At 40.1% G+C, this 26776-nt stretch overlaps 1 protein-coding gene across 5 annotated transcripts in view; it reads left to right on the top strand.

Moving 5' to 3' along the window:
- The window catches only part of Usp9x (ubiquitin specific peptidase 9 X-linked), a 146100-nt gene that overhangs the window by 24934 nt on the left and 94390 nt on the right, over positions 1-26776 (top strand). For 2 of the 5 annotated variants that reach the window (XM_059250626.1, XM_059250622.1), the window contains exons 1-2: positions 266-967; positions 24617-24870. In XM_059250626.1, the coding sequence (XP_059106609.1) occupies positions 24775-24870 (96 nt within the window). In that variant the 5' untranslated portion in view covers positions 266-967; positions 24617-24774. Of the gene's footprint in view, positions 1-265; positions 968-5052; positions 5162-24616; positions 24871-26776 lie in introns of those variants that run through there. The other 3 variants (XM_059250623.1, XM_059250624.1, XM_059250625.1) reach the window with 2 other exon arrangements.

Genomic DNA, 26776 nt, shown 5'->3' with positions numbered 1-26776 from the left:
TCCCGCTCCCCCACCAACCCGTAGTGGGGGACCGAGAGGCGAGGGGGCAGCTGGCCGAGAGGGGGCTGGGCAGGGGGGGCGGGCCGAGTGCTGAGAGGCGGGGCTTCGAAGGGGCGGGCCGTGATGGGGGCGGAGAAGCTCTGAGGCTTGGGCGGCGCTGGGACTAGTAGGAGTCTGCGCTGCCGCCGCCGCCGCCGCTGTTGCTGCCGCCGCTGCCGTCGCCGCCGCCACTGGCCGTGCGGGTTTTCTTTTTTCTGTCTTTTTTTTCGTTTTTGATTTGTTGGATCCGCCATATTGACGAGGCCGTGGTAGTCAAGGCTGCGGACGCTAGTCTCCGCCGGTGGCGGAGCCGCAACCTCTCGGTAGCCGGCCCGTTCGGGCCCTCGTCTGTCCCAGCGAACCCCCTCCCTGCCTTGCACCGGCTCCCAGGCCTCGCGGGAGCCGGCCGCCGCCGCCTCTCCCTTACGGGAGGCGGCTGCCTTTAGCGCCCCGGGACTTGGGGTCGGTGACGGCAGTGAGGAGTGGAGCCGCAGCTCGGCGACCAGGCCCGGAGTGGGGGGACAGAGGCGGCGACTAGGGGAAGGTGAAACTGCCGCTGCAGGAGGAGGAGCAGGAGGAGGTGACGCAGGAGAAACGCACCGCCCGGAGCTTGAGTGAGCTCAGAGAGCGCCCCAGCCCGCGGGGAGAAGGGGGAAGAGGGCCGCCGCCGGGCCGGCGGAGAGGGAGGAGGAGGAGGCGGCCGGAGCCGCCGCTGCCCTAGGGCGGCCAGCGGGAGCAGCAGACCCTCTTGTCTGCACGCGGACCGCGTCGCGAGCGCGACACCCGCAGCCTCTCCTCACATTTTGTCCCTCGTCAGCCCCTGGCTCGGGATGCTCTCCGGTTAGGCCTCGTCCGGGGCTCGAGCTTTTGCATCTGGCCTCCCGCCTCCGCGTGTCCTGCTTCTTCGAAGACGCCCGTGTTGTGTTCGGTGAGTAGTCGGCTTGGCGGGGCCGGGGCCGCTCGCCTTTCGGGGGGCCGACAGCTGCCTCGAGGGGTGGGGAGGAGGGCACGAGGGGGTGTGCGTGTGTGCGAGCGCGGTCCCTCCCGCGGGGGCCGCCGGCTGCCTGGGTGGGGGGCTTCCTCCTCGCCCGGGGCTGGGCCGGCGCGACCGCGCGCGACCCTCCGTGCTGCACACGGCCGGTGTCTCGGGAGCGCGCGCGCGTGGGGGAGAGAGCGTGTCCGTGTGTTAGAGACTTGTGTTTTGGACGGGCAGGGAAAATGGCTGACGGCTCCGGCCCTCCCCTTCCTCCCCCTTCCCGTCCTAACTGGAGTGGAGAGGAGGAGGAGGAGGAGGAGGAGGAGGAGGAGGAGGAGGAGGAGGAGGAGGAGGAAGACGACGAAGACTCCGGGCGCGGCGTGCCGCCCCTCCACCCGCGCGGGATGTGGGCTCTGAGCGCGCGATGGCGACGCCGCGCGGGGGGTGGGGTGGGCTGGGTCGCGCGCCCCTTAACCCCGCCGCGGACGCCCTGAGCCCGTTCCACTTGACACCGAACGCCATTACTGAGGTGGAGTGATTTGGAGCGGGAGAGCTAGGCCTCGGCGGCGCCTGGCTATCGGGCCTGCCGACTGGTCCACCTCCCCTCCGCCCTCGGGTGATAACCCGCAGTCGCCCCGCGGCCCCGTGCCCTGGGAAGTGTGAGCCGGTTATCGGTCTCCCACACCTCCTCACCCCCCTTCATCTGCTCACGGCCAAAGGCCAGGAAGGATGTTTTGATGCCGAAATCGCTTCCAAGGGAGAGCAGACCTACCACCTTTCTATTTTTAACTGTTCCTGAAGAAGAAGAAGAAAAAAAGAAAATATTAGCATGTGCGACTCTGTGACTAATAGAACCTTCAGATGCTTGTGATGTGAAGCTTCAGGCTTGATAAATGGTTTGTTTTTCATTCATTGTGAAATATTTAAGTTAAACAGGTGGGGAGCTGGGGGTTTGTTATTGTTTGGGTTTCTCCAGCGACTGGAATTTTAAGATTTTTTTCAATACAACGTGCTTAAATTAAGCACGTTATTATTTTGGAAGTTCTGTAGTTACACCGTTAATTGAATTTTCACGGCCGCAGTTTACAGGTGTGTAATTGCCGCAGACTGTCGTTGAAAGTAAGTGAGGGAATTGTGGGTTTAGGTTAAATTTTCATGCTTCTGTTGGTAGGAGAGGCATTTGTAATTTTTTTTCACCTTAAAACCCATCAGCCTTCCATATGTATCCTTTGTATAATTTCACTTAAGAATTTTAGGTGTACCAATGTGGAAACTTTACAACCGGTATCTAATAGAATTCATTAGCTCCCTTTATTATAAGGACTGGTTAACCATGACTAGGTTGCCTTTTTAACCCATACATTTGAGCTTAAAAATAGAGACTGCAAACTCTTCTTTAGATCGTTTTAGTCTACTGAATCACCAGGCTGCCATTTTGGCTTCAGTAAAAATGCCTTCCAATTTCTTGGAAGATTTGGATATTAAATATTCAGAGATACCAATATTTGTTTTTGCAATGTTTAAACTTAACGTGCTTTGTCATACTTGTAACTCTAACCCTCTAAACTTTATTGTTCCAGTGTTTGGGTAGAGTGAAAGCCGGAAGTATTTGGAATTGATGTTCCAAGGGTGAGATTAAAAAAAAAAAAATGTATGTTTTGCTTTCTCTCACAAAAAATTCCATGTTTTAAACTCTATGAATGTCTTCATGCTTTTTTTAACCTGACCCCTACCCCCGCCCCGCCCCCCACTGTTACCTTAATGTTCTCATACTGTTTCTTCCTTTTGTTTGCTGACCTTGGCAGATTCTAAGAGAATATCTGTAGGGATTAAGGACAAGAACAGTATGGTGGAGAATCTGGTTTTTTTCTAAAAGTAACTTTAAAAAGTAGATTTTATCCTTAAATTATGGAGCATTTCATGGGGGCCTTCCATTTTCCTCATGTCAGTGGAATGCTCTAGGATTTACTTTGGTACTTTTGTCTACCAGGATCTTGCAGTACATTTTCTGATAATTTCTGGAAGAGCAATTTAGTGGTATCTCTTCAGAAATTATTTTTCTTTGACATAATAATAATGCTACTTAGGGATGTTTGTCAGAATCCCCCAGTCATTTATTTATTGATTAGTTACACACATGAAAACATTCTATTCGGGTTTTTTTCCTATTTAATGGGTCAATTTTTAAAGTTTTTGTATTTCTGGGATTTTATTATTGGAACCACTCTTTGTTTAAAGCAGATGAGAGAAAATTACTTGAGACACGTAGGGAGGTTGGGCTGGAGAAATGGCTCAGTGGTTAAGAGTACATATGGTTCTTGCAGAGGACCCAAGTTGGAGTCCCAGCACCCATGTTGGGCAACCCACAACTGTCTGTGAATCCAGCTCCAGGGCATCTGACATGTCGACACCGCTCTGACCTACACACACAATTAAATAATAATTAAATATGTCTCTCTGTTAGTCTTTCTTTGAGACCCTAAGCTGAGGAAGGGAGATATTCCTGTGGTTATTGAGCTACTCGAGTTGTGTTTTAAAAGCATGTGATTCTTTTTTTTATTATTTTGCATATTTCCTTTCTTGCTAGTATGTTTTATGAATCTTGAAATGTTTTTCAAAATTTGAGAAACAAGTCTAGGTTTCCATTTCATTGTTTTTAGGATCTGCATCTTTGAAAACCATCTTATTTGTCGCCAAGTGTCTTGTATTTTTACACATTATAATAGTGTTTGGGAAAGAGTTAACTGCATTGATCCTCAACTCCAGATGTTAGAATCACTTGGGAGGGTTTTTGTTGTTATATCTGATGTGGGCCTGGATAAAAAGGTATATTTTAAAGAGTACTGTGTATGGTTCCTATACGACATAAGAGATAAAACCTTGGGGCTATTGTTGCATGTTATTATAGAACTTGTGTAGATGAATAGGAAAATGGATTTTTTTCTAACTGCTTTCCATTTTCAGCATAATTAGTACTTATTAAGCATTAATTACAAGTCAATGCTGCTAAGCATTTAAACATTCTCATTTATTACATTATATAGGTATTATTTCCCAGTGGCGGGCCTGCCATCTGTCATACTCAGCTAGTGGTACTTTAACTTATGTGCCATATTAGTGAAACGTTAACTTGTTTTTTTTTTTGAGACAGGATTTCTCTGTGTAGCCCTAGCTGTCTTAGAACTCACCCTGTAGACCAGGCTAGCCTCGAACTCACAGAAACCTACCTGCCTCTGCCTCATGAGTGCTGGGGTTAAAGGTGTGTGCCACCACTGCTGGCTACTATTTTAAAAAAATTTAGAGCCTTTAGTTTGTTGGCTGTACCAGAGTAGTTTTAAATCAGTTTTGTTTGTAAGACTATCAAAATAGTCTGACGTTTGAAAAATAACTTGATTAGCCATGGAAGATAGATGTCTTCCATATGTCTAACAATATATTCAGAGTGATAGGTTAGTGAATTTATGACTGAAATAATGAGACAACTTTACATTCCTGAAATGAAAGCAAATTTGTTTCCTGGAAATTCCTATTATCTCATCAGCGAACATACGGTGAAATTGTTACTTCAATTTGAGAATTCTGAATTTTATTTAATTTAAAATTTTACTTTCACTAACAATTTTAAGATTAAGGGTTTCCTTTAGCATTTTTGTAGCTTTGGTTGATAATTAATGGAATGAAAATAGCCACAACAGACATAGGATGTATGTGCCTTGCTTCCTTAGGGCCTCATGCATGCTAGGGTAGTGGAATGCTACCACCAAGTTACATCTCTATCCCTATGATCATTTTTTTTTTTTTGATTTCTTTGTGTAGCCCTGAAACTTGCCTTGTAGACCAGGCTGACCTTGAAAACACAGATCTGTCTGCCTGCTTCTACCTCTTGAGTTCTAGGATTAAAGGCATGCGCCACCACCATTCCGTCCCTATGATCATTCTTAATGTGACACAAGAATCCTCAAGTACCTTTAGTGAATTTTAGAAAATGGGATTTAGTGGTTTTAAAAGTAATTTTGTATTATTTATGTTTCTGTGTTTTGAGACAGGAGCTCACAAAGCTAGGCTGCACTGAAGCTGACTGTATAGCCAGAGATGACTTTAAACTCCCCATCCTTCTGCCTCCACCTTCTAAGTGCTCGATTACAGGTATTTGATACTAAAATGATGACTACTGTAGTATATTTTTAGGGAAAAAGTATGGGAAAGTATTATATTGCTAAGATGAGATATTTACCTAAAATTATACTTGATCTTTGCCAAAAGCCTGAGAAGTGATTAAAATTTATTTTTCAAGCATACCTATGCTAAGTCCTGTGTCTTCATATGTTTATATATACCTTACATGTATATTCAACAAATGACTTTTGGTTGTTGTATAGTTTAGTGTTTCAGACTGGGTCCCTACAAAGCACAGATTGGCCTCAGCTTCCTAAATACTTGAGATTACAGACTTACCATGCCGCACCAAGAAGTTTCCAGTTTTATTCTGGATGATTGCCTAACAGTTATTTCTCTGCCTTAACTGTGTGTCAGAGTCATTTGTGGAACTTTTTCAAAGTATGTTTACCTTGGTCTTATTCTCTAATTGGAGCAGTAACTGGCCATTTAAAGGAAAAAAAGTAGGGCAAAGTAAAAAGTACTTGGAGTAGTACAAGCCTGATGACCATAGTTCCCTCAGCAACCAGGCTAGGAGGGTTTTTTTGCAGTTCATTTATAAAAAGGGAGCATTTGTAGCCCTGTGCATTTTGTGTTCTGTTAGATAAGCAATACTCTTGAATCTAATTTTGTCAGTTAAACCCAAACATAGGGAGAAGTTCAAGGATTAAATTGATAGGTATATGAAACACTGATTGCACAGGCATGATTCTGTCTCTCTCTCCCTGTCTCTCTCTGTGTCTCTCTGTCTCTGTCTCACACACACACATACATTTCACACATTTATCAGTTCTGAGCACCTTCCTCAAGAGTTAAGGTTTCTGCTCCAGAATTAATGTTTTTAATATCTTTTGAGGCATCGACTTTCTTTCATCTATCAGATGTTTATTTGGTGTTTGCTTTGTGCTAGGCATTGTTCTAGCAACTACTATTGTGTAAAAGGAGAGGCGTAGGATTAGTAATCTCTAAAGTCCCTCCTAGGCCTTAATTGTCATCATTTTTGTGTGTCTCGTAGAAAACTGATTTAGGTAGTTACAAGTAGTAGACCTTGTTAAGGTGTAAGCCAATGGGATTGTCCTATTTTCAGTTTCTTTAAAATAGAATATTCTGAACTTGTTTTGTCTAGTGAAGGATATATCAAGGATAGTATAAATGAGTTTTTGTTTTTTGAGACAGGGTGTCACTGTGTGTAGCCTTGTCCGTCCTGGAACTTGCTATGTAGACCAGGCTGGACTCAAACTCATGAGCTCACTCACCTCTGCCTCCCAGTGCTAGGATTCCAGTATTACTACACTCAGCTGAAAATGGATTCTTTGAGCGTTCTTGGCATATGTATGGGCTTTAGGAATTGATTCTCTACTCCTACACTTTATGCTTTTGTTTTATTCATTTTGTTTAATTGCTTTGATGATTCTTGTCTTCCCACAATCCTGCTCATGCCTGTAGCACAGCCCTTGGGAGCCTGAGGCAGGAATGGAGGAGATATGGACCAATGTAGGGAGGACCTGTCTCAAAAAATTGCTTTTGATTTTCATCAGGTTCTTTTAGGTTGGTAGATTCTATGTACCCAAACTCAGTCCTAAGTCACTTATTGATAGGCCTTTACCCCACAGAAAGCATCTGGCACATGTATACTTGGTAACCATTTGGTGAACGTAGTCAGTTCTCTGTATTCTGATACATTTATTTATGGGGGAGGGAATGCTTGTGGAGGTCAGAGGACAATTTGAAAGGAATCCTTTCTCTCCTACCATCTGGGTTCCTGTGATGAAACTCAAAGATTGTCAGGCTTGGTGTCAAATACCTTTCTTTACTGAATCTTACCAGCCCTCAACATGATTTTTAAAAAGAATTTTTTTTGGGGGGTCAGGTGGGAAAGCTGGGTGGTGGTGGCACACGCCTTTAATCCTAGCACTCGAGGCAAAGGCAGGTGGGTCTCTGTGATTTTGAGGCTAGTCTGGTCTACAGAGCTAGTTCTAGAACAGCCAGGGCTACACAAACCTTTTCGGGGGAGGGGTGCTTAACTGCTTTCCCAGGGACCTAGGTTAAGTTCCTAGCACCCACACGGTGACTTACAACCATCCATAACTATAGTTTCAGGGGATCCAATGCTGCTTTCTGACCTCTGTGAGCACCAGGCGTGCAGGTGGTGAACATACATACATACATACATACATTCAGGAAAAAACAAAACCTCACACTCATTAATCTTTTCGATACTTAGAGGAATTACTTGAGTTAATAAGCCTTTTATTTGTGTTTGTGTGTGTGTGGTGGGGGAGAGATACTATGTAACCCTGGTTGGCCTGGAACTAGCTGATACCTGCCTCCTGGAGTGCTGGGATTAAAAGGCATGGGTCACCACACCTGGCTTCTTTTTTTGTTTTGTTTTAAGATTTTATGTATATGAGTGTTAAGTGCACACATGGATTCAGTGCCCTCAGGGGGCCAAAAGAAGGCATTGGATCCCTTGGAATTGGAATTAGAGATAGTTCTAAGCTGCCACCATGTGGCTTATGAAAACCAAACCCAGGTCCTCTGCAAGAGCCAAGTACTCATAACCACCGAGTCATCTCTCTAGCCCCAATAGTCCTTTTATGATGAATTCTGGAATGAATCTAGTCTCTCTGTCTTTTTGGTTTTTCGAGACAAGGTTTCTCTGTATAACTTTGGTGCCTGTCCTGGATCTTGCTCTGTAGACCAGGCTGGCCTCGAACGCACAAGAGATCTGCCTGCCCCTGCCTCCTAAGTACTGGGATTAAAGGCGTGCGCCACCACTGTCTGGCTCTCTCTTTTTTAAGACAAGGTTTCTCTGTGTAAACAGCCCTGGTTGTCCTGGAATTTGCTCTATAGATCAGACTGGCCTCAAATTTATAGGTATCCACCTGTGACTGCCTCCTGAGTGCTGGGATTAAAAATGTAGACCACTACTGCCCTGCTAAATCTAGTCATTTTTAGTAAAGAAAATGGTCCAGTGAGATGAAGGAACATAACCAAGAAAGCATATATATAGACTACTTTCTTCATGAAGCTAGCTATTCCATAATTAACAAATCATATCATTTGTTTTCTAAACTATTACCTTTGCCATCATCAGTTAATGGATAAGAAGATAGGGGATTTTGTCCTTTACCTTTGGGTATTTATAGAACACCTACAACAATGCTGTTACATAACTGCTTATTGATTCTCTGAATGGCAAAATTGGGATCCTGTTTTATTTGCAGTGGCAGGGATTGAAACCAGGGCCTTGAACATGGTTTAGCAAAGTGTTCTCTCAGCCACTAACCTCCATGTATTCTCAGTGCCACTCCTTCCTCCTTTACTTTTTATTTTGAGACCGGGTCTCAAAAAGTTGCCCAGGCTGGCCTTAAAGTAGCTGTGTAGCCCAAGCAGGCCTTGAACCTCCTGCCTTACCTTCCAGAGTAGCTGAGATGACCAGGAGTGGGGATAACACAACACTGAAGGTTGTTTGAATTTTAAGTTTTTAAAAATTATTGTATTTTATTGTATAAAATGAATTTCATTATGATTTCTAGATGTTTCTTTCTTACGTACTTTGATCATTATTCACCTCCTTATATTATCTTTTCTTGGTTCCCTCTGCCCCCCTTTCTCATCCTTTTCCCAAATAGTTGCCCTTCTACTTTCATGATTTATATTTTTTTTTATAACTTAGCTTATCTTCTAGATGTTATGTTTTTTGTTGGCTTTCCTATTGAAAGTGCCTTAATTTTTAATTCACATCAAAGCATCACTCAAGAGATTGTGGGGTAAGGGTTGTTGTCTTTACTTTTACAGCCTGAGAAACTGAGGCAATGAAGTGACTGATAGCTAGGATCATTGGGCCAGTAAAATGCTTAGGAAAGAGTAAGCCTTCAAGCTAGGACTGCTGTTTGAAGCCCTGGTCCCTCCAGCTCCTCTACCAAATCCCACTTGTGGACTAGTTGAACCTCTTCCCCCATCATCTCTGCTGGAATGAATTGGACTAAATCTATACAGATGCATCATTATTGTATGACACCTTGTACTTTATTTTTTCTGTAACTTAGAATTTATGTGAACTTTGAACATGTTAGACCCAGGTTAATCAAATGTTACCAAAGGAATTGTTTTCCTTGGGATGCTTTTGAGCTGCTAGCTGGGATATTAGATCCCAGCCCGTACATTCTGAATATGGAAGGGAAAAATAGTGAGGAAAAAGGGAGAGAAGGGGAACACTCCTATTCCTGAATTAATGCCTCATGTTTTACTGACTGGTGGCTATTGAGAATTGTAAGTTTTGGTGGTTGGTCACAGGTCTCTTTCTTGACTTTCCTCTCACTTAGTTATATGAGCTCCTTAATTCTGTTTATTACTAAGTTTGACATAAGAGAACATGACAGTTCATGTTTAGACCCATATTCTAACCTTAACAGAGTGGTTTGTTTCTGAGTACAATAGTGCAAAAGGATTTGGTTGCTCTCCTTCATAACAACTCAGGTCAAAGAAAAGATTAGTCAAACCTTTTCTGTAAAAGGCGAGTTATTAAATAGTTTGGACTTTGTGGGCCAAGAAGTGAAATTTAGGACATTGAATTGTACGTGGAAATAAAAATGTAACTGGATACGAGTAAGCATAATTCAGGTCTAATGAGAAAAAAATGGAATTTGGTATGGGAGTATAATATAATCTTTTACTTAATTGGAATTTAAAGTCAGTGTTCTCTCTCAAATTGATTGCAGTATTTGTGTTAAGTCCATTCTTAGCTTGTAGGCCGAATCCTTCCCCTACCCCAAAAAACCAAGAGGTTGGATTTAGTTAGCTCCTAGTTTGCTTGTCCTTGTTTAAAGAGAAGTAGTTCCCAAACCTGGAGGGCTTATCAAAAGCTTCCTCTGCTCACTCCCAGAGTTTAGTTCAGTTAGTCTGCAGTGGAGGTCTAGAGTGTGCTTCTAAAAAGTTTCCAGGTAGGGAATTACCCCCTAGAGAATTACTTGACTAATTCTAGCATACCCTACTTTATCAGTCTATCACGGTCTAATTCCATCTTGAATATTTCGCTTTGTGCTTAATTTAAAATATCTCTCATATTTCTGCTGGCCTCCAGCTCCCTATGATCTTCCTGCTTCAGCATCAAGAGTGTTAGGATTACAGTCATGAGCCACCAAACCTTACTGGGGAAAGTGATTGTTGTGGTTGTGCAGCTGGATGAAGAATAAAGAATCTTCCCATGATTTTCCTTTCACTGAGAGCTTCTCCTTCCTATTACACATTGAAGTTAGTCATTTTAATGTAAGCTAGGAGTTGTTTCAATGTCCTTATTTCTTCCTGCTGTCCCCAAATACTACTAAAAATACACAGCCTTCCACCCAACCCCCACGTCTCTCCACCCCTTGCTCTGTGTATTAGGTATTGTACCAGGTAATAAGAATGTCTTCTTTCTCACCTAACCCCCCCCCCCCACAATTCCAAAGGCTTGGATTATAGTTGTAACTGCTAAGTGGTGAGCAAGTATTTGATCTTGGTGAAATTGTTAAAAAAAAAAAAATCAAACTTAAATTCTGTGATTACTGCTTTGCTGTGATGATTGACTTAAATTCATTCATTTGACACCATTATAGACATTCGTTTGACACCATTATAGATATAGGGGGATATGAGGATGGTTATTAACGTCTACCTTCAAGACTCTAGATGTTGGACCAGACAGTTACATAAGAACTGTATTTGGTGCAAGGAGCTGGGGGTGTAGCTAAGTGATAGTGTGTGTGCTTTGTATTTACTAAGCATGAGGCTCTGAGATGAATCTTCCACACCCCCCCCCCCCCCAAAAAAAAGCCAACCACAAAAAGTGTGAAAAATGTGGTAGGAGAGGTTGCTCAGTTTGGATTTGAACAAGGCTTGCAGATCCTCAGAGATGCCGCTTTGATGGCCCTGTGAATTAGAGGAGGGACCATCAGGCATTGTTTCTTAGCCTTTTTGTTATCAACCAAATACTATTTGGCCACACAATTCCTTAGGGCATGCTGTACTACTAATCATCTCTGACCTCCACCCATAAAATTCCAGTAGTACCCCTCTCCCTATTGTGAATTGCAAAATGTGCACCTAATGCAAAATTGAGAACCATTATTTAAAATGGTACAACGGCAGAATGAAAAGAGAGGTTTTAGAGGAAAATCTAGTAGAGTGTAGAAGAAACAGGGAGAGTGAGTTGGGTGGAGTTATGGGAGATGAGACTTAAAAGTAGTTTAAGGCTAAGGTTACAAGGTATATGTTAGGGCATTTAAGTTTGAGTTTTAGAATAAATGAGCCAGGTGGCAATGGCGCACGCCTTTAATCCCAGCACTCAGGAGGCAGAGGCAGGAGGATTTCTGTGAGTTTGTTTCCAGTCTGGTCTACAGAGCAAGTTCCAGGACAACCAAGGCTGCATGAACCCTGTCTTGAAACAACAAAAGAATAAATAAACAAATGGCCTTTAAGTGAAAGACAGTAGTTTTGGGGTTTTCTTTTTAAAGATAATTCTGAGGGAACCGGCGAGATAGGTCTTCATTAAAGCATGAAGACGTGAGTTAAATCCCCAGAAACCACATTTTAAAAAAAAAGTCAGGCACAGCATGCATCTGTTAATTTCAGCAATGAGGAAATAGAGGTAGATAAATGGAGGTAGATGGATCCCTAGGGCTCACTGGCCAGCGCAGCCTTTCCTATTTGGACAGTTACAAGCAGATGAAAGACCCTATCTCAAAAATAAGGTGGGCAACAAACACCTAATGAACTATTCCCAAGATCGTCCTCTGGCCTACATATGCACTCACCTGCATGTACAAACACAAAGATCCTGAGCATAGCATGGTGGATATATTGAAATGGAGAGGTAGCAGGGAACTGAGATTATAATAGTTCTGTAATGTAATAAAGATTTTGAAGATTTTAAGAATGAAATAAAAATGGGATCCACAAAACTATCTTTGTTTCTATATAGACACTAGAGCAAAAACATCTATTTCTTTCAGCTTCTCTTAGCTCCAATTCCCTCCTACTGGGAGTTGCTGTTTGCTGAGATATATTGAAAGGTCACAGAATAAAATCTGTGTTATAGAATGACTACTCTTGCAATGGGTGCCTTTACATTAAAGGGTGGATTATCTAAATATGTTTATCACCCTCATCCTCGACATGTAAGGGGGCCAGGATCTGGCACCAGAAAGCATTAACCGTAGGCTCTCCTTGTTTTGTGTAGGTGTTATTTTGCTACTTTAAAAATAATTGAACTTGTAAAAATAGGTGAATAATCTGTTTAAGATAGCTGCGATTTTATTGCTTATTATTTTGTAGGATTTGTTTTCTCAGACCTCCCTTTTCATTTTAAGTGAGAATAGGGGTAGTCAGTAGAAGTTTGTTGGAACCAATCAGAACTGTTTCGCAGTTTCAGCTATCCAGATCTATTATAAATAACTTTCTTTTTCGAGACAGAGTTTCTCTGTGTAGCTTTGCTCCTTTCCTGGAACTCACTCTGTGTAGTCCAGGCTGGCCTCGAACTCACAGAGATCCGCCTGCCTCTGCCTCCCGAGTGCTGAGATTAAAGGCATGCGCCACCACTGCCCGGCATAAATAATTTTCATGAACCTTTTGGGCCTTTTGACTTATCTGCAAAGCCAAGGTACCGTACAGAGATTAAGTTCTTGACTTTTTTGTTTCGTTTTTCTTTTTCCTTTTTTTTTTTTTTTTTTGGTTTTTCGAGACAGGGTTCTGGAACTCGCTTTGTAGACCAGGCTGGCCTCAAACTCACAGAGATCTTCTGCCTCCTGAGTGTTGGGATTAAAGGTGTGCACCACCACTGCCCAGCTAGTAAGTAATAGCCTACTGAGGAAAAAAAGGTGATCTCTAGGGGGAAGAAAGGATCTTATAGAACCAGGGAACCCTCCAGACCATGATTGGAGAACCAGTAACTTATTAGATTGCTGTTTCCAAGAAAGTTAAGATGTTTAGAATGGCTTATCTTCTATAAAATTTTACTTTTTAACAGATAATTTACTTATATACCAATCAGGTTATGATACAGAATGGTTTTAGTAGTAGTCTAGAAGGTTACCTTATTACTCCAAAAACATATTTTGACCTCTTATTTTTCAATTAGAGTTATGAGATATGTGTGTGTATATATATATGTATATACATATTTGCTTACTGCATGATTCACTAATTTCTTTCATTACTGTGAAATGTGCATTTTAGCCAGGCGGTGGTGGCACACACCTTTAATCCCAGCACTAGGGAGGCAGAGGCAGGCGGATCTCTGTGAGTTCAAGGCCAGCCTGGACTACAGAGGGAGTTCCAGGAAAGGCGCAAAGCTACACAGAGAAACTCTGTCTCAAAAAACAAACAAACAAACAAAAAAAAACCCCAAAAATGTGCATTTTATGAAATGAATCTTATTTCATTTATCCATTCTTCTGTTGGACACGCAGATTTCAGTGATTTATTTAGTTATTTATTTTTACCAATACAAATGTTGGCACAGAGCCTGGCGTGGTGGGACACACCTTTAATCCCAGCACTCAGGAGGCAGAAGCAGGCAGATCTGCATTCTAGGTCAACCAGGCCTACATGGTGAGACTCATTCTCTCTCTTAAAAAAAAAAAAAAAGTACACAGACATTTTTGTGCATGTCTTTGGTAGTTAACTAACTTTAAGTATATGTATAATTTATTATGGTTTCCATTTCATGAAAAAAAACTAATTTTTCATGAAATTTTTGTTGTGGTTCCACCTACCCCTTTTCTTAATAATAGTGTTAGGTGTGTGGCAGTAGGCTGTGGCTTGAGAGACTTAACTGGGGGGTGGGGTGGGGATGTGTTTCAGATCAGACTGGCTAGTATTGGGAGACCTGTCTTTTTTTTTTTTTAATTTTGGACACTACATACACATTTTAAATTGTAAGTTCTCACTTTTTGCTTGAACATGGTACTCTTTAAAATTCATTTTTGGTAATATAACTTCCATTTTGGATTTTCTGTTTAAGAATTATTAATCTTTGTGGTTTTATTTTGTGTACTTAAACCTAAAATTTAGTATTAATTTTACAAAGACAGACTTCAGAAAATACTTTAAAGCTCTTACTGGAATTTATGTATATAAAACTTTCATAGAAACAACCATAAGTCAGGCGGTGGTGGCACATGCCTTTAATCCCAGCACCTGGGAGGCAGAGGGAGGTAGGTGGATCTCTCTGAGTTCGAGGCCAGCCTGGGCTACATAGCCGGTTTCAGGACAGCCAGGGTTACACAGAGAAACCCTATCTAAAAAAAAACAAAAATCAAAAAAAAAGAACAGCCTAAATGCCCTTAAATGGTGAATATATTCATAAAGTATACATCATACAGTCAAATATTAGCAATAAAAAGAAGTGAAGTACTGATACATGCTATAACTTTCATGAACTTTAAAAGCATTCTGAAGTGAAAGAAACCAGTCATAGAGGACAAAGTAGATTAAGAGAGGGTGTTACGGAATGGGGAGTGACTGCTTAATGATGGGAATATGGTTTCTTTCTCTTTTTCTGGTGCTGGAAATGGAATCCAGGGTCTCTTGCATACAGTTTACCACTGAGCTATACCCTTAGCTTTGGGATGGGGTTTCTTTTGTGGGTGATGAAAATACTACGGAATTGTGGTAATTATGCAACTCTTAAGTATACAAAGATCCATCAATTGTACATTGGAGATAATCTCCAATAATTAATGAGAAATAACTTGAAATTGTTCAGTTTCCTTTGTCAGATCCTTTACTCTTCTACTTTTGTGAATTAACCAGTATAGTTCTGGAAGATCCAGGCAAAAAGATGTATATAAAGTTAATTATTAATGATCTATCTGCCTTGATTAAAGTGTTTATTAAATTAAGTCCTTATTTCATTCTGTTGGATTAATCACTCTTAAAGTGTTTTGACAAAAATAAGTAAATTCTGTTAACTCTGATAACTTTGAGTTCATCTTAAGCTGCCATTTCAAGAGTAGGGTGATACATGTTACAGAAGGGTTTTCTACTTGATAGGCCATTTATATCTTAATGTTTTAAATAACATTGCTCACATATGTTGGCTGATACGTTTTGGAGACTGGAATTTATTGTGCTCTTGTACACTTTGCAAGGATTTAATAAAAAAATTTTAAGTGAAAGTATATCTTTCTGTTGAAAAGGGACCCAATAAGTCCCAGATGATGAAGGTAGATAATGGCGAATATTTAGCTTTATGTTATGCTTCAGGAGGCAGAACTGTAACTAATAATCCGGTGACATAGGAAAATAGCTTTTTGATTATAGAAAAAAGAAAAAACTTTCTGCTGGCAACAAGGAGCATTGCAATGTTAAAAATGTCCAGGGGAAGAGTAGATATAGAATCGCCTTCATTTTGGCTAGTTATTTTCAAATCTTAAATGTACTTTGAGCCATCCCTTTTTTTTGGGGGGGGGGGTTTCGAGACAGGGTTTCTCTGTGCCTCTCCTGGAACTCACTTGGTAGCCCAGGCTGGCCTCGAACTCACAGAGATCCGCGTGGCTCTGCCTCCCGAGTGCTGGGATTAAAGGCGTGCGCCACCGCCGCCCAGCTGAGCCATCCCTTCTTGATTGCCTACAAGGTTCTGGCTTTCTGTGTATTTCTTTGGTGTCTTTTTTCATTCAAGTTGTTAATCTGTTTTCATCCGTTGATTTCTGGGATAATGAGAATAGCAAGCAGACTTAACACATGAATGGTGTGTTGGTGTCAAGGGCAAATGATATCATAGCATACTATGTGTACAGAGTGGTGTGGTAATTGAAGTGGGAAAGCTGTCTCCCACATGGCACATGATGGTTGTGTTATACACCTATGCAAAACTCAAACGAACTCAGGGCTAGCAGTCATAACTACTCTGACATCTGTCATGTTATAGTAACAGGTTTGTTTGTACTTAGTTAATACATATATTTTGGTTTTATAGTTATTTATATATTTAATTTATATTTATTTGTATAACTTTAAAACCAAAATAAGTTTAATCCTAATTTTGTTTCTGTATATATTTAAATAACATTTACTTATTTATTTTGGGTTTTTCAGGAAAAGGTTTCTCTGTAGCCTGGCTGTCCTGGAACTTGCTTTGTAGACTAGGTTGGCTTTGAACTCCTCGAACTCTACCTCTGTCTCCTGAATGCTGGGATTAGAAGGATGTGCCATCATCCCTGGCTCTCCTAAGCAACATTTGTAATAGGAAAGAATTAAAAGATTCTCTTAATGTAGAACCAGAATTAGCAAATTGGAGCCAGCTTAGCATTGATAGAAACCTAGCAGGTTGTAGTCACATGACCTGGGACCACAATTGCATGCTTATTACTAAGTCATTTCTATTAAATGGGAAAGATACATTTGTACCTCAAAGGGTGATTCGTTTGTATGTTCTTTCATTCAACAGATAATTAGTGCGTTGTGTAGCACTGCATAATTTTGATGTCATCTTGTTACTGGTTTCTTTAATTTCCCTGCTGTTAAATTTTCTTTAGAGCTAGAGCAATCTCTGATAGAAATATTATGACACTATGAATTATATTGCAGAGGGTAAGATTTTTTTAAACTTGAAATTCAATTTTCACAAAGGACAGTGTGGCTATCAAGTATAGTAGAGTTTTGGGTTAGTGCAATATAATATTAACAGCTATATTATGTAAAACTGTTGAAATTGTGTATTTCACACATCATCCATAGCAATTGTGACAATGTATATCAGAAGCAAAAAATCTTGATAATGTGTATGGTTTGAATACTTTTCACTTGTCAGTCTAGAGATCATATTTTAAGGAACCTTTGAAGGTTCAAAAATAAGAATTGTCCAGGGTGAGTTATAATCTTTTTGTTTGTTCGTTTTTTTGTTTTTTTGAGACAGGGTTTCTCTGTGTAGTTTTGGAGCTTTTCCTGGAACTCACTCTGTAGCCCAGGCTGGCCTCGAACTCACAGAGATCCTCCTGCCTCTGCCTCCCGAGTGCTGGAATTAAAGGCATGTGCCACCGCCGCCTGTCTAGTAGTAATCTTAGTAAGCATTTTGAGAAATAACTAGCACTTGTTAAACTACTACCATTTACTAGGTCCCTTCTGTGTGTTCCTGAAACTTGTACATTCTCTCATTAAAGCTTTCTGATAATTTGGAGGTATTAGCCACATTGAGAAAGCAAGATGATACTTGGGGATAGAACTTTTTATTGTGGGCCTGTTGTATTACACTGCATATATTGCTGAAAAAACTCTGGGTTCTGCAGAATCCTCCATGAAAAAATAATGGGGTTTGTGGGAAACATTGGAATTAAGAGCAATTTTATTACCCCAAAGCTGTTACTTTCTAATTAGTAACAGTTAAAAATTCCAATACAGTAAACCGCATTTGAAAAGGTCTTAAATTCCTGACAACCTATAGTAAGTATAAGACCTTTTTAAGGTAGCATAATGGAAGGGAATGGGTATATGGAAGGGTTGAAGTTACTGAATTAGGATACAGTGCATAGGTTAAAGTGCATGCAAAGATCAGGTAGAACTGCAAAAACAAATTTCTAAAACAGCATGTGACTAAAACAAAAACAAGAACGTGGGCAATAAGCTTTATGGCTACAAAATAGTATGATTGAGGAAGGCTAGCAACCACCACAATTCTACTTTATGAAATTGACTATGTGTTCCTCGTAAATGAAATCATATGAGTTTTTTTTTATCTTTTTCTGATTGGCTTATTATATAAAATAATGCACCCAAATTTTCATGCATGTCATAGCTTATCAGAATTTACCTTTCTTTGTCTGTCTCCCTGTCTCTCTCTTTGTTTTGAGACACTGTCTTACTATATAGTCTTTGCTAGCCTGGAACTTTGTAGATTAGGTTAGCCTCAACTACCTGCCTCTGCCTCCAGAGTGCTAGGATTAAAGGTGTGTGTCACCACACCTGGTAAAATTTCCTTCCTTTAAAAACACACAAAGGTTCCAATTCCTGCTCATTCTTACCACCACTTTTTTCTCTACCTTCCATCCTGAGGAATATGATGTGATATGTATGCATTTATGGTTTTGATATATATTTCCCTGGTGACTAATAATGTTGGGCAATTTTCCATGTGCTTATTGACCATTTATATATCTTTTAGAGAAATAGATCTTTTGCTCATCTCTCAGCTGGATTGTCTATTGAATTGGACAAATATTTGTGTATTCTAAATCTAAGTCCATAATTAGATATTTATTATTTTCTTCCTCCATTTAGAATGGTTGCCCCTTCTTTGTCTTTAGGGTATCATTTGAACTCTGATTATTACATTTATTTATAGGAATGTCTGTGTGTCTGTGTGTCTATGTGTGTCTGGCTGTACCTGTGTGTCAGTGCTCAGTGTAGAGGTCAGAGGACAACTTGTTGGGAGTCTGTTCTGTCTACTATGTGAGTTCTAGGCAGGGATTGAATTTAGGTTGTCAAGCTTGGTGGCAAGAACCTTTGACCCACTTAGGCATCTTGCTGGTCCTTTAATTTTTTTATTTTTGGTGCTGGAGATTGAGTTTAGTGCCCATTCACATACGGTGCTTTCATTCTCCCACTGTCCTATATCCCAAACCTTCAAAGTTTGTAATTTTAGTTAAATCTGGTTTGTGTGTTTCTTTTGTTGCTTTTGCTGTTAGAAGAATCCATTGCCAACTCCTAGACTATTGAGATTTGCCTTTTATGCTTTAAATCAGTTAAGAGGAGGCAAAATAATGTATTCACACCAAATTTTCTGTTTCGAGTTGTCTCTGGATTTTGTCAGATTTTGTCAAATTTCTTGGTCTTGATCTTAATATTTATTCCACTTGGAATTTGTTTAAAACCTTAGATATTTTTCATTAAATTTTGGGGTAGGTTTTGACCGTAATTTCATCACAGATCTTTTCTTTTTCATTACCCCTATGTTGATGTGTGTCACATTGCTCTGGTGATCTGTTCATGTTTTTCTTGTTCTTTCAGATTGCTGTCTAACAACCTGCAAGTTTGCTGATTATTTCTTGTGACAGTTCTGCTGTTGAACCACATTAGTAGATTTTTAATTTAACTTGTACTTTTCAATTCCAGACCTTTTACTTTGCTCTTGGATTTTGTTTTTTAAATGTCTTTTTTGTCTCCTTATTGGTAATTTATTTTTAAGGATATAACATTTTCCTTTACTAGTAGTATACTTTCCTTGAATTATTTGAGGATACAAATAATAGCTGTTTTGAAGCCTTGTTAAGTTGCACATTTGGACTCTCTGAAGGACTTTCTCTTTTTTCTTGTAGGTAGCCCACACATTCCTGTTTTCATGTATTGTAGTTTTTGATGTGAAACTGGACTCTTCATACAATGTAGTAAATTGAGTAATAATTTTTACCTTGCCACCACCAGGACTTTTTTTTCTTATTTATGTAATAACTAGCTGAACAATTTTAGTAAATCTTTCCTGCCATTTCCTAATGTATAGCCTATAGGACCCTATGTAGCCATAGTCATGTACAGTCACTTGGGGATGACAGACTGCAAGGCTTTCTGAGTCTCTTGTGTTTCTCTGTTTAGTGTTCCAACAAGCACCGCATGTATCTTGTCTTTGCCTGCCCACTCTTCCGCCCAGCTTTTAGCTTTTACTAGTTATCTACTGATTGCTCTATTGTTTTACATGATGTTTTGGGTTATAAAATTCCCCACAGTCTGATCGTTGATCTAATTAAATTCTCATTTTTCAGGGGTAATCCTTTGTGCTGGTTCTTAAGGTTTTATTCTGACCCAGGATGGTTGTTTATAGCTCCATTTCCCTTGTTCTATTTGGTAAACTACTAGCTGGATAGTTTAATTTATTGGCTTTTGTGGAACTACCAGCATCTTAATCTAAATAAAGCCAGTTTACTATAAGAGAACTTCAGAGATTTCTGTTCTTATTTTCTTTCCCCTGGTGGAACCTTTATACCACTTCAGAACTGAAGCAGCAGACTGTAGCTGGCTTCTGTCATAGTTAAAGCCCCTGCTTCTCCTAAGTAGAGTGCTGCATGGAGGCAGCATCCACTCTTTGACTCTCAGCCTGTCTTCTGCCTTGGAACCTCGACCCTATGGATGAATTGGGGTGGGAGCCATTAGGACTTGGCTTGCTGCCCTTGAAGTAGAACTTCTGTCCCACAAGGGGGCCTGGGTGGAACAAAAGAGCCCAGACCTCTGATATTCTTCCCTGTAATAGAGCCTCTTGCTGGATTGATGAGAAATCTAGCTGCTTTCTTCTCCCAGGGAGATACTACCATTAACTAGAAGGAGAGAGCCCCCTGTTCTTTGGTGTGCTCCTCTGGAATGAAACTGTGGTGGTCTAAACGCCAGGCTTTGTTCTTACTGAGATGTAGTAGATTTTTCTTGATCAAAAATTTTGTAGTTTGTTATATGTCCTTAAGACAATTTCTAGAGACTTAATTTTTTTTCCTCACCTGCTGTTGGTAGTTTTACTGAGGAAACTGCCCATCAAAGCTTCTGATGTCACCATTCTTGAAGTCATTTTTAATTTAAAATTCATCAAATTAACAACCACTGAAAAGTTGGTTTTGAAAATGCCTAGAAAGGATGCTAACATTTACTGAAGCTTTCAGTACCATAATTGTGTATTGTAGGACTTGACAGACCTCACCATGGAGAAGGCCTGAATAAGAGAATTTGACTAATTATCAAGCAGTTCTAAGTTGAGTACATTTCTGTTGCCATAAGGAATTTCAAGTGCAGGGTGCATATCTGTTGCTATAACTTCTAGGAGGTTATCCTTAGGAAAGAGCCATAGATAGATGGCAGTGACTTAGTTAGAAAATATATGTGGAGGGCTTTAGTAGCGCTGAAAATAGAATGTGAATATTTAGTTGACATGCAGTAATATACCAAAGAGTAATTGAACACCTTCATTTGCATTTTCTGAATTGATTGGTTGTGAAGTTGTCTAGAACTGGCATCACACTTGGAACCTTGTTCTTAATGTTTGAAACCATAAGAATTCAGAATGATGAGTTCATATACTGATAATTATAGGAGTATTGAAAGCTAGGACAATGAAATCTTTTATTCTTGAGGAAAGGTTAAATTTAAAAATTGGTTAGAGAAGGGCCAGTGAGATGACTCAGCAGATAAAGGTCCCTGCCTCCAAACCTGACAACCCAAGTTCAATTCCTAGGATACATGGTGGAAGTTGAGACCTGAGTTTGAGCAAATTGTCCCCTGAGGTTTGTTTGTGCACCCTGGTATCCCACACCCCCACCAAAGAAAATTAAAATGTAACTTTAACTTTTTCTTTTTTTCCCCCTTCCCCCTTTCCTGTTTTATTTGGGGTGGGGGTGTGTGCTTGTGTTTGTTTTTCGAGACGGTTTCTCTGTGTATCACTGACTGTCCTGGAACTTGCTCTATAGACCAGGCTGTTCTCAAACTCAGAGATCTGCCTGCCTCTGCCTCTTGAGTGCTGGGATTAAAGGCATGTACCAACACTGCCAGGCAACTTTTAAAATTTTTAAAATAAGATTGCTTAGAGATGTTTGTGTTTATGGCTATGGGCTAAACTGTTAAATTATAAATTTTTTAAAACTCCATAGCATGACCTTTCATGTGACCACTGAATAATAATTTTTATAAATTTTTGTGTGTCTGTGTGGGTGCCAAAGGTCAATGTTGGTTTATCTTCCTTAATTACTCTCTACCTTATTAATTTTTTGGGTGTTTTACCTGCATATGTCTGTGTACCGCATGCATTCTTGGTGCTTGAGAAAGCCAGGGGAGGTCATTTGATCCCCTGGGAATTACAGAGGATTATGAACTGCCTGGTAGATGCTGGGAATCTAACCTGAGTCTTCCACAAGAGCAGCCAGTGTTCTTAACTGCTGTTATCTCTCCATACCCTTTATATTTCTTACTGCATGTGTTCCTGTGTTCCTGTGTCTCTGTGTCTCTGTGTGTGTGTGTGTGTGTGTGTGTGTGTGTGTGTGTGCGCGTGCGCGCGCGCGGAGGTTAAGAGGACAGACTGCAGAAATTGGATTTTTCCTTCCACCATGTGGATCCCAGGAATCAAACTCAAGTTGTGAGGCTTGGTGGCAAGCACCTGCACTAACTGAACTGGAACTCACAAGATTCAGCTACAGTAGCTGGTCAGCAAACCCCAGGGATCCTCCTATCTCTATCTCCCAGCGCTGAGATCACAAGCATGTGCTGCTGCCTGGATCTTTATGGGGGTGCTGAAGATTAAACTCGGGTCCTCATACTTGTGTAGCAGGTATTTTATGCACTGAGCTATCTCCTCAGCTTACAAAAAAAACTTAATTTTTAAAAATAAGTAATTTTTATGAATACCACTAGTTGTGTTTTAGAAGAATACTTATATGAGGAAATAACTCATCGAAAAGTTTAGTTTTAGGAAACATCTATCATCAAAATAATTTTTGATGGATAGACTTCTGTAGTTTTGCCCCTTAGTAATCTATGTAGTGCTTTTGTCTGGGATGATTTTCCCATCACTTTTGCCAAATAGTTTTGGTTTGACTATAGATTAGAATTTTTGAATACATACATAAGGAAGGAGGTGTGTCTTGTCTGTGTGTTTGTGTCTATGTCTTTGTGTATATCATGGTTGTGTATATGGTGGACAAGAGAGATGGCTTAGCGGTTTACTGATCTTTGATAAGTTGCCAGTTCAGTTCCCAGGACCCACATGGCAGATCACAACTGTCTATAACTCCAGTTACAGATCAGAGCCTCCTGGGTTTGGTTCCCAGAACTCATAGTGGCTAAGTCTTAACTCCACCTACAAGGGGTCTGTCTCCCTCTTCTGGCCTCTGAGGTTACTGCTTGCATAGGCAAAACAGTCCTACATATAAAATATTGGAAAAGTAGGTTTCTATCAGAAACATATAACCAGTCACCATTTCATTTTCCTCATTAACCCACTGATAAGGTACACTTTGTTTTTCCTTTTTACTTTAAGAAGACATAATGTAGAGGCAGATACAAATTAGATTTGGCTCTAAATAGATTTGAATAAACTGCAGCTCTTATTTTTAACTCTGTGAAAAGGGGAAAATAATACCTTCTGTAGTATACACATGGGAGAAACAAATGAGTTGTATGAAGTGCTTGAAAGTCTTCTGCACTTTATAGCTATGATGCTGAAGCACAGGAGTTCCAATTATGTTTTATATACCATGCTGTGTATTTGATGTTGGATGTCTTAAGCCAGGTTATGGGTAGAAATTTCATAATGCTTACAGGCAATCTCTCATAGAGCCAACGAGTTGACTGATTAGGTGATACTTCAATTTTAAGATGCATGGGCTATTGTGGGCAAAGTGAGAGTAGTGAAAATTAGATCCAAATACAGATAAAGAATCAGTTTCTTAATCTGGTGGCATATTAGACTCAAACATAGGAGATTTTTGTTTGTTGTTTTTAAGTGCAGTATAGGCCTAATTCTACCTGTTAAGGAACCTAGACATCAGTGCCATTAAAAGCACCTCTTGAAAAATACCAGAGGTACTTTTATTACTCTGCAGAACAAAAGAAACTCAGTGGTCTAATGAATATGGAATTAAAATTTTGGTAGTAGTCTGTGCACTTTTTTTTGTTAGTTTGCAAAGAATGCTGCTTGTTCGGGATTTGGGACCTGTTGCCTTGATAGGGCTCCAGGGGTTCTTGTGAAAAACTTATCAAAAGTGGGGGGAAAAAAACTAAGGTTACTTGGTGAATTAAGTTGTATTAGGGTACACATAGGTTACACATTTTACTGTTTACAAAGAAAAAGCCCCCAAAATGGTATGACTAGGTTTAAGATCTTTTGGTTTGGGAATGAGGATGGGAAATAAAAAAATAGAGCTTGGATTTCTCACAATTAGGGAATCTGAAATCCGAGGTCTGGGTGTTGATAGGTTTGCTTGTTTGTTTCTGTGTGTGGGTGTGGGTGTTGAAGTTGTTATCTTTGTTAGTTGGTGGTCTTTCTTAAATTTACAATTCAGTTTGTGTTTGTTTTTTTTTTTTTTGATTTTTTTTTTTTTTTGAGACAGGGTTTCTCTGTGTAGCTTTGGAGCCTGTCCTGGAACTCGCTCTGTAGCCCAGGCTGGCCTCAAACTCACAGAGATCCTCTTGTCTCTGCCTCCCGAGTGCTGGGATTAAAGGCGTGCACCACCACCGCCCGGCTCAACAGTTTTTATAGTTCATGTTAGTTATTTCTAAAATAAAATGTTCTTTGGGATGGAGAGATGGCTCAGCAGTTAAGAGCATTGGCTGTTCTTCCAGAGGCCATGAGTTCAATTCGAAGCACCCACATGGTGGCTCACAACCATCTGTATTGAGATCTGGCGCCCTCTTCTGGCCTGCAGGGATACATGCAGACAGAGCACTGTATACATAATAAATAAATCTTTTAACAAAATGTTCTCTTTTCCCTTCTATTTGTAGGTTATGCAATGGTCTCTGCAAGATGTTTTATTCTTGAATTGGAGCTTTTTAAGACTGACAAATGCTGGTACTTCATCTTCTATAAGTGGACTATAATTTCTTTTCTTAAGACAACTACATAAGCAGACAAAATTGCAAAGATCTGCCCTGTGTCGAGTATGACAGCCACAACTCGTGGCTCTCCAGTTGGAGGGAATGACAACCAGGGCCAAGCTCCTGATGGACAGTCTCAGCCCCCCCTCCAACAGAATCAGGTAAGACATTAAAGATAAAGACACATTGGTATATCTCCTATATTCTTGAGTGCGGAGTGCTGAAACATGATAGAAATGATTGTGAAGCAACCATAAACTCAATGTTTTGTTTAAGAAAAGTAAATACAGGTCTTCAGCAATAACAAAAAACTTAAGTGCTTCAACAACATTTTTTTTTCAATGTCTTTTTCAGATGTCTTACATTGTCAGTCTTCAATAAAATGAACGATTTAAGCCCTCTGTCGATTCTGGGAGAAACCATTGTATTATTCAGTGTAGCCTATGGGACCAAGTAAATCAGAACTCCATTTTGTATGCCACATATATAAAATCATAAATTGTCAATTCACAATAAGATTTTTAAAGACTATGGACCGAAGTCTTATTATTGGCATTCAAATCAAATTTCACCTTTGCACCATATCAGCTTTATTACTGGGTAAATTATATAATCTCGAAGCCTCAGTTTCTTCCTTTGATAGGGATAACAGTAATGGAACTTGATGGCATTGTTTGAGGATCAAATGAAATAATGTTTGTAAAGACCTTAGCATAGATACTGGGTCAATCTTTTGCTTGCCCTAAAGCTCTTAAAGCAATATTATTTTTCTGTTTTCTCAATCGACTTATGTAAGGTTTCTGGTTCTCCTGATGTGTATTCCCCGTTGGAAGATTTTACTAGTAAAGTTTACTAATTAAGAGAAACTTGATTTTGTAAGCAGATTTTCTATGTAGATCCATCTCTTTTTTTTTGTTTTTTTGAGACAGGGTCTCTCTACATAGCCCTAGCTGTCCTGGAACTCACAATGTAGGTCATATTGGTCTCAAATTTACAGAGATCCACCTGCTTTTGCTTCCCAAGCGCTGGGATTAAAGGTGTGAACCACTATGCCCAGCCTAGATCCATCTTTTTTTTTTTTTTCCCTAGATCCATCTTTTAAAGAAGGATTTTCTTAAACAAAAAAACAAAAAAATCATTTTCTTTGTTTTGGTCATTTTTGTCCACTTCATCTAGAGTGCCAACTTTATTTAAATACAGTTGTTTATAATACTGTTTGTGCACTTGAGTGCTGGGATGGAACTCAGGTCCTTGCATATGCTAAGTGTGTGTGTGTGTGTGTGTGTGTGTGTGTGTACACTATATAACTTGAAACTGCTTCTTACCCCAGACCCTGTAATATCTTTTTGACTTTTTTTTTTTTTTTTTTTTTTTAGTATATATGGGGGTTTGTGGCAGTGTCTTTCTTTGTTCATCTCTGATACCACCAATTTGTATTCTCTCTGCTGATCAATCTTTCTAGGGGCTTACCAATTTCATTAATACATTGCTACTCCCCCCTAAAAAATTTTTTGGGGGGACTTATGATAACCTCCCTCATAAAAAACACCACATGCTTTTACAAAACCATATTTAATTGTTTTTTTATGTTCTTTGGATTTAATTTTCTTGTTTTCATCTCCTGAAATTTATCTCAACCCTTTCTAATCTATACAGTTTTACACTTTGAAGAATTAGGTTGAATAAGCCAAAGAGTAAGATTGTGATAATGCAGCTCCTGTAGTGGTGTTAGGGGTAAACTAGTTGGTTTGTGTATACGTGTATACATGAATAACAGACATGCTGCTTACAGAGATACACATTTTTGTGGGGTTTGTATGGATAACTTTTAAAGCAAAAGTGTTATGATTGTAGAGTACTATGTGGTTTGGGGCTAGGTTTTTACTATTCAGGTGTTACAGGTTTCATACTCTATTTTTAGTCTGGTAGAAAAGGCCTTTTTTTTTTTTTTCTTTCTGCCTCTCCTTCCTCTGCCACTTGAGAGAAATGAGCAAGCCAGGTCCTCCCTCCCAAATGTGCCAACTTTGTTAATTCATTTCCTTTTCTAATTCCCATTTGAGACATTAA

The sequence above is a fragment of the Peromyscus eremicus genome, chromosome X, assembly GCF_949786415.1.
Source record: "Peromyscus eremicus chromosome X, PerEre_H2_v1, whole genome shotgun sequence".
Taxonomy (NCBI): domain Eukaryota; kingdom Metazoa; phylum Chordata; class Mammalia; order Rodentia; family Cricetidae; genus Peromyscus; species Peromyscus eremicus.
The sequence above is the reverse complement of the archived record's forward strand: the minus strand, read 5'-3'. Positions and strand labels throughout refer to the sequence as shown.